At 39.0% G+C, this 7,408-nt stretch overlaps 1 protein-coding gene across 3 annotated transcripts in view; it reads left to right on the top strand.

Moving 5' to 3' along the window:
- The first annotated feature begins 2,781 nt into the window (after nucleotides 1-2,781).
- Nucleotides 2,782-7,408, top strand: part of CHD9 (chromodomain helicase DNA binding protein 9) — an 81,144-nt gene continuing 76,517 nt past the window's right edge. For all 3 annotated transcript variants that reach the window (XM_074157854.1, XM_074157853.1, XM_074157852.1), the window contains exon 1: nucleotides 2,782-4,381. In XM_074157854.1, the coding sequence (XP_074013955.1) occupies nucleotides 2,948-4,381 (1,434 nt within the window). In that variant the 5' untranslated portion in view covers nucleotides 2,782-2,947. The remainder of the gene's footprint in view (nucleotides 4,382-7,408) is intronic.

The following is a 7,408-nucleotide window of genomic DNA, read 5'->3' as shown; positions in this document are numbered from 1 at the left end:
GATCTCCTCTTTACAGAGAAGCTTTCTTCATAATAAATTTACGTTAGTCTAATTAGCCTAGAGAGGTTTCTCATGTATCTAGCCTTCGGATTTCTCAGTTTAGAAGCTCATCTGTGCTATCCGTCTTGCTTGGATCCTTGAAGTGAAGCTGACATCGTCAGGTTACATTTCCTTTTTATACCTACTAGGATTTATTTGTTTTAGAAGCTCTTTAAAAAGAGTTTGTGTTATTTGTGTTGTATTTCCTCCCTTTTTTTTCCCTTACGCTGAAAGTAAGTAGGAAAAACTAAGATGCAAAGTGTTTCTTGGGTTTTGAGCAAAGAGGGAAGTTACTGTGAGGCAAGCTCTGAGTTACAGTATTGTAACTACAGTGATGCCAGCTGTTATGCATGGGTTTTTTTCACATTTTGTACTACTAAGATACACAATTGTAAAGAAAAAACTAAGAGATAGTCTGGTACGTGTTTTTTCAATATGGGGTTGTTTTAGTCCTGTTTGATAGTTCTAGGCTACTATGTAGATAAACTGAAAAGGGTCTATAATAGTTAATTACAATAGAATAGCTGGCCTATATGTCACTTACCCTATGTAAAAACAAACAAAATTTTAAAAAAATAGTACATGCTATTGTAACTATATTGCTAAAGATGGAAGAAATCTCTATTTTTTTTTCATGTTAGTGCAAATTGAATACCCTTCCTATCACAGTGAAATATAGTTTATCTCTGGGTGTGACCAAGGAGCTGCGTGCAGTCTGCTGAGCTATTTATTCTCTCAATATGTAAACCCTTATCGATACAGGCTTCGAATTTGAGGGTTTTTTTTACAGTAGAGTCCTTGATAGCCTGGAACATGACATTTTATACATGGCTACTGTAATTTCCATCTAACTTCCCCAGATGGGGGTTTCTTTAATTAGATCATTTGTTCTGAGTCTACAATATTCTTTCTTTGTACTTAATCTGACTTGGTTGTCTTCTCGGAGCTAAAATAGCTCTCCCCCAACTTATCTTTTTAGTTGAAATATCCTAAGATGAGACTAGATTATATTAGAAGTGCTACAAAAGCTTAAACCCGTGCCACATCATCTACCTGGATCCTGATGTTGGTTTGTCATCTATTGGAAGGTATTTGATACTGGGCAAGTCATTCTGTTGCTTTTAATCATAAGTACACAACTTAATCAGTGTTAGAAGATAATGTGGTTAATTTATTGTAGTGCTTCCTTTAACTTGGGACTTCAGGAAGTCCTTACTTCAAGCAGTGCATCATCTGGAATCCCCCACTAGTTTGCTATGCTAAGCTGTCACCTTCCTAAGCTTCTGTGCCTTTTTAATAGCATGCTTCTTCTCTGTACTTGTAGTAATTAACACCCGTACCAATTCATACTCGATTGATGTCACCAATTGGTGTCTTTCAGTGTGATACAGGATCCATCTGTCTTTTTTTCTGTGTAGACTAGAAGTTTTATAAGACCAAATTCTCAATGAGGTTTATTAATTTAGGTGAGGCTTTATTCTGACTGTGGTCGCAACACTTCCAGTGGACTATGAGCATAAGCAGAACAGGTTTTCATCAGCTTGTCAAAGACTACTTTGTACTTAATTGGTTCAACATGAACCTTTTCCATAAGAGAGTATTTCACATTTCCATGGTGTCCATTTCTGGAAGGATCCTATACTTATTTTATTCTTAAGAGAATTCATTAATGAAGAATTGGAATTGAAGTGGGGGAGAGCATGAAGGTGAGCTTTACTAGTAGGGTCAGGTGGCTGTTTTCTTTCCTTCTTTCTTTCTAGTAATTAGATATACGTATTGACAGGATAAAGGGATAATTATTCCATGAAGATACTCATTTAAAGTGATTGCTCCTCTATTCTAGAGGTTTACTAGTTGATATCAGGGGAGATAAATTATCAGAGAGACACGTTTTCATTCACTTCCCATTTTGTTTGATTACACTACAAATGTGTAAGTTTTTAGGTTGAAGGTAAACTTTAGTTAAACATCCTTCTCAGCTCCCCTTGCCTGAAATCCCTGATTGCAAACTCTGATTCATTGGTGATCACTCAGGGATACTATGAATAAAACAACTTGTGTTTCAAAACTAGGTAAGTGTGCGAACTCTGATGGCAAACCAAAGGTAGTTCTTTTCCTCTGTTTCTCTTTGACTGTATCACTGTATTCAGCCTCTTGTCGTTCCTTTAAATAAGAGTTCAGGTATGTCTTTAAGTGAGATGAAACACAATTTTTCAGAATCTTACTTTAAGTTAAGTAGAAGAAACAGTATCTCAGCTTTTCCTAATGAAGTCAAGGTAACTGTATTTTTAAATGTAGTTTATAACCTCTCAAGTTTCTTGTTTAAACATACAGAATTACTGCATACATTTTATGGATTATATGATATCTTTCTACACACAAATTTTAATACTGGACTACTAAGAACCACAATTCTGTGTCTGGTAGTTTTAATGAAATGAAATTTTAATGAAAATGGCAAAGGAGAATCTAAAATTGTGCTTAGGTAACAGAGCAAACTGCATGGAAAAATTGAAACCACTACATTTACAACATCAAATATTACTTAAATTATGTGAGGCACAGAAATGATAAATGCTGCACAGGACAGCAGGCATAAGCAGAAATAATTGATTTGTGGTTTAACTAAACTGTAAAGTTAGGAACAAAATACCAAAGTTCCGTGGAAGTGTGGGGAGGGGAAGGAGTGATGAGGAGAGTAATGAAAGTAATTTTTCTCTTTTTCTTTTTCCCCTCCTATAGGATGCTTTAACACTTTAAGACAAATGTTTCATCAGAAGCACTAATGGATGTTGGCATGCCTTGGATAAGGTGGTGACCGCTGGATGTCATTTGTTTCTGTTCACTGCAGAGAGCCAAAATTGACTCCATTTGGAGTTGAGAGAAAAAGCAGTACAGACCTATCAAGATGACTGATCCTATGATGGATTTTTTTGATGATGCCAATCTTTTTAGTGAGACGTTAGAAGGTTTGTCAGATGATGCCTTTGTTCAACCTGGACCTGTTTCACTTGTTGATGAATTGAATTTGGGTGCAGAATTTGAACCTTTGCACATAGACTCACTGAACCATGTGCAAGATGCTCAAAATCCACAAAAGATGAGTGAGTTTGATCAGCTGAATCAGTATGATTCACTGAAACTTCACTCGGTAAATCAGTCTTTTAATAGCTCAGCTGACAACGTCTTATCACCACACTCTCAATTCAATTGTTCACCAATTCACCCGCAAAACCAGTCTAATGGGATGTTTCCAGATGTGGCCGATGGTAGTCCTATGTGGGGTCACCAAACTGCCACAACTGTTTCGAATCAAAATGGGTCCCCCTTTCACCAAGGACATTCTCAGTCTATGCAGCAAAACAAAAGCTTTGTAGCACACCATGACTTTGCCTTATTTCAGGCTAATGAACCGCAGCATCAGTGTGCCTCGCTACGCTCCCAACAAAGCAGAAACAACGCGGGGCAAGATGCTCTGAGTCAGCCAAAAGACTTCATGGAAGTTAATGTGTCTACTTCTCACAGAGTCAGTGTTAGCCACCCACCTCCGGTTTCTAATCCATCAACTTCACAGCAGCCTCTGTCTGTCCAACAGTTTTCTCAAACTGCAAGTGCTTCAATACATTTTTGTGGGAATCAAGAAGGAAATTTCGATGGACAGTCCCCAACTATTACTCCGTGTTCTGTCAATAACAGCCAACAATTTTCATCTCCTTATTCTTACTCTAATAACCACATTTCTCCAACCAGCCTTCTTCAGCCTACGACAGCCCTTTCTACTAGCCAGCAGACGCACTCTATCTCTGACTTCACTGGAAGCGATGCCTTTACATCTCAAACAGGGACCAAGCAAGAAACAACTGAGCACATGCTGAATCCTAATACACCTTTGAATTCAAACAGTTTTCAAATGTTGCATTCTGCGCATCCTCAGGGCAACTTTAGTAGTTCAAAACTCTCTCCTGTGAATATTAATTTTCCAGCTTCTGCTGGTTCTGCTTCTCAGATAAGCCATTTCGCTGACCCTATTGAAAGCAACGGTTTTACATCGTTAGATGATAACTTACTTCATCAAGTGGAGACCCATAATGAACCATTTACAGGCCTTGACCCGGATGACCTTCTTCAGGAAGACCTCCTGCCACAGTTTGATGATTCTGCGTTTGTTCAGGATAGCACAAGCCATGTTTTAGAGCATGACCTGGAACATATCACGCCACCACAAGTAACACAGTCGTCTGATCTTGTTCGGGCACAGTCTCAGAGTCAGGTCCATCCTTGGCATTCTTCAGTTTCTCATCACCACCTACAAGACAGAAGTCGTGTAACCTTACAAGGACAGGTATGTAGGGATGCAGGGGTGGGGAGGGTCTGACCTGTTTGATTTGATTGATCTGGTGAAATGAAGAATAGCGACCGGTGCTTGTGCCAAGGTGTGATAACTGAAGCCTCTGAGCTGTTGTTATTTGATCCTGAAGAAGTCTAAGTAACTGCTAGTTTAGGGAAAAAAACCAAAACACCCTGTTGATGCAGACCTGGCTTTCTCCTGTTGCTTTCTTACCATTGTAGAAAACGCAGTTTATATGACCTGAAGTATTTAATCAGAGAAAATGGTGCCGTCCTTCTACTGCTTGTATTTCCCAAGTACGGCAGAGAAAATTGGTTGGTTTATGATTTTGGTGCAAATCTTTGGGCTTACTGTCTTTTAAAGGACTTGTAGCAATATATTTTAAGAGCTTTCATATGGCTCGTGTGGCTGATTTCTTGCAAGTATTGCACTGGTTTTGTTGTTACTCGGTCCTTAGCTTGGTGTCTTTGTGGTCATGCTCATTAGCTAAAAATACAAACTTGTTTTGTTTTGTTTTTGATAAGATTAATAGAAAACATACAAAAGGCTGTGGCTATCTTTTTGAGTTTGTTACTTTTGGCTAAACCAAAAAAAAAAAAAAACCTCTGCAGTTGTTTTAGTGTAACGTGCACATGTACTGCAAGTAATGAAGCCCTCTGCCTGGAGGACACGAGAGCGTAAAAATTACATTGTCATTTCTCGATGGTATACAAAAGCTCTTTTCACATTATCTGAGAGAAATTAAAATTGTGTGAGCATTGAAGGGTTCAGAAAGATAGTCCTTCAGCCTCTTTCTTAGGAGTGCTTTCTCATATGTAACATAGTGAATTTTCAAATAGTTTTAATTGAGGTATTAAGTGCTCTTTGGTTTTTGTTTTTTTTTTCTTAATGCTGACCTTTATCTTTATATGTAGCATCATCTTCTCTTTTATAGGAAGTGTGTAAGTGTCAATAAGTTGAAATATAGACTGCTGCTTCCGGATTGCTTTGGTCTCTTAAGAGAGCAGCTAAGCTTTTCAAAACCAAACAAAATAGGGCAAGTAAAGTTATGAATCATGTTTTTATTGCAGCTTCTCGAAACCTCAGCATATGTGAGATTCTAACAGATTTTTCAGCTCAAAAAATTCCTCAATCAAAAGAAAATGCATGTTGAATATAGGAGAGACTTAATAACGAGAAGGCACAAACAAGTATTCTTTCAGCTTTTAAAATTTATCAGTCTTTGAAGTTATTGCTGTAGTTTTGGTGGCCGATTTAGTGGCTTTCCTTGTTAATGTCTGAAGAGTGGTATCAGTGAGGGCATTACCCGTATGTTAATACCTTAAAATTATGACAGTTTGGCACTGCTTGGCAGCTTCCTGCCCAAATTTGATTTGACGGGAGGGACTGAAACTTCTTCAATTAGCTGGTTTGGCAGAAGGAGCTGTAGCTTTTGTATGCTAAATGCACGTATTCAGCCGCCATTGGTACTTAGCCAAAATTGTGAGGCGCTCTGTTGAAATCGATGTACATGTGAACAGTGAAAGTAGGAATTTTTATTTTAAATTGATGTTTTAAATCCTAGTAGGAATTTAGCTTGTATTTGGGAAAGGAGAGGGAGTATAAATGCCTTCTAATTTCCAGCCCATGCATTTCAAAATAGAGGCAACTCTACCATCAAATATATATATGCAGAGAGCTTTAGAAAGGGTGTAATAACTGTATTTCTTATCTATGTTCTTGCTACCAATATTGTCTCTGCCTGAGAATATAGAATGATGTCTTTTTGGGGAAAAAAAAGAAATATCGTGAAGGGAAGGAAAGGAGAGAAACCACTGGCTCTTGCTTCTACTTTGTTTGCAGGGCACAGGGCTGTGAAGGAGGCAATGTAACGCTCTCCCCCCCCTCCTTTAATTTTATGTCATCGGCGTAGAGATAAGGGTTTAACGCATTTTATCTTTGGCGTTGGTTCAGTAGATTGCTTCTCCGTTACAACTTCTGCTTGTGTTTGTGGAGCCTGGCATTTTCAATTCCTACTACTGAAACTTCTTCTGTGGCACTGTGGTGTGATGTTATGGAACAGGTATGTGGCTGTGTATTTGCGATTAGCTTGATTAGCTGAACGACGCAGTAGATGCATTCTGTTGCTTTCCATAAAGGTTTCTTACTACTTAGGCTGGGGAGGGGGAAGAAGAGGGCAGGGCCCAAGTAGTTACTCCTGTCAGTTATCTGGGTGACCTAAAGACACATGGAATAGTAGCTACGAGGGAGAGGTGATGGTGTTTACGACTGTGCACAGTACCCCAGGCGGAACAGCGCCCGGCTTCCCCGCCAGCGAACACAGCGGCAGAACCCCGAGCCCTGAACAGCAGCATCCATGCCGGTGGCCTCCCATGAGCAGGCCCCGGGGGGAAGAGGAAGTGGATTCCAGGAAAAGTGCGGGTGGCGAGAAATCCAGGGATTAGTATCGTTTGCGAGGAGCACGTGGGATACAAGCCAGGCGGTGGAAAGTAGGTCTAGTAAAACTTTGTGGTGCTGTGGCTTTCCTGTTGCGTACATCAAGACTTGTTTCCATCTCCTTGACATCAGTTTTAGCAGTTTGTTTAGTAAGTAGGAATACAGCAAAAGAAAGTTCTAAGGCCCGTGGAGAGTACTTTAAATTTTGGAGGGTTTGGTTTTGGTTTTTGTCGTGGTGTGAAAACAAAGCAACTTTACAGTATTTAAACTTTTTTTTATGTTTTTTTCCCTGGAATTTTGAAATGAAACAGAAGACAGTTATAAAACTGCTTGGTTTGGTTTTTATTATTTCAGGGTATGCAATAAATTGTAGAAATTGGATTCTGACCTTGAGTTTATCTAATCGGACAGATGTTTAATGTTTCCTTCAGAAACGGGTTGTGAAGCGGTAGCTGTCAAATAATTGCAAGGAATGTATTGATGGGGGAGTGAGAGAAGCAAACAATGAAGTCTCTAAATCAGCAGTGTATGTAATATGAGTAGTAATAGGTAAGTACAGCAATCACTGAAGTTAAGAAGTGTTTC

Source organism: Numenius arquata, chromosome 13 (assembly GCF_964106895.1).
Source record: "Numenius arquata chromosome 13, bNumArq3.hap1.1, whole genome shotgun sequence".
NCBI classification, from domain to species: Eukaryota; Metazoa; Chordata; class Aves; order Charadriiformes; family Scolopacidae; genus Numenius; species Numenius arquata.
This window is presented reverse-complemented; position numbering and strand designations above follow the sequence as displayed.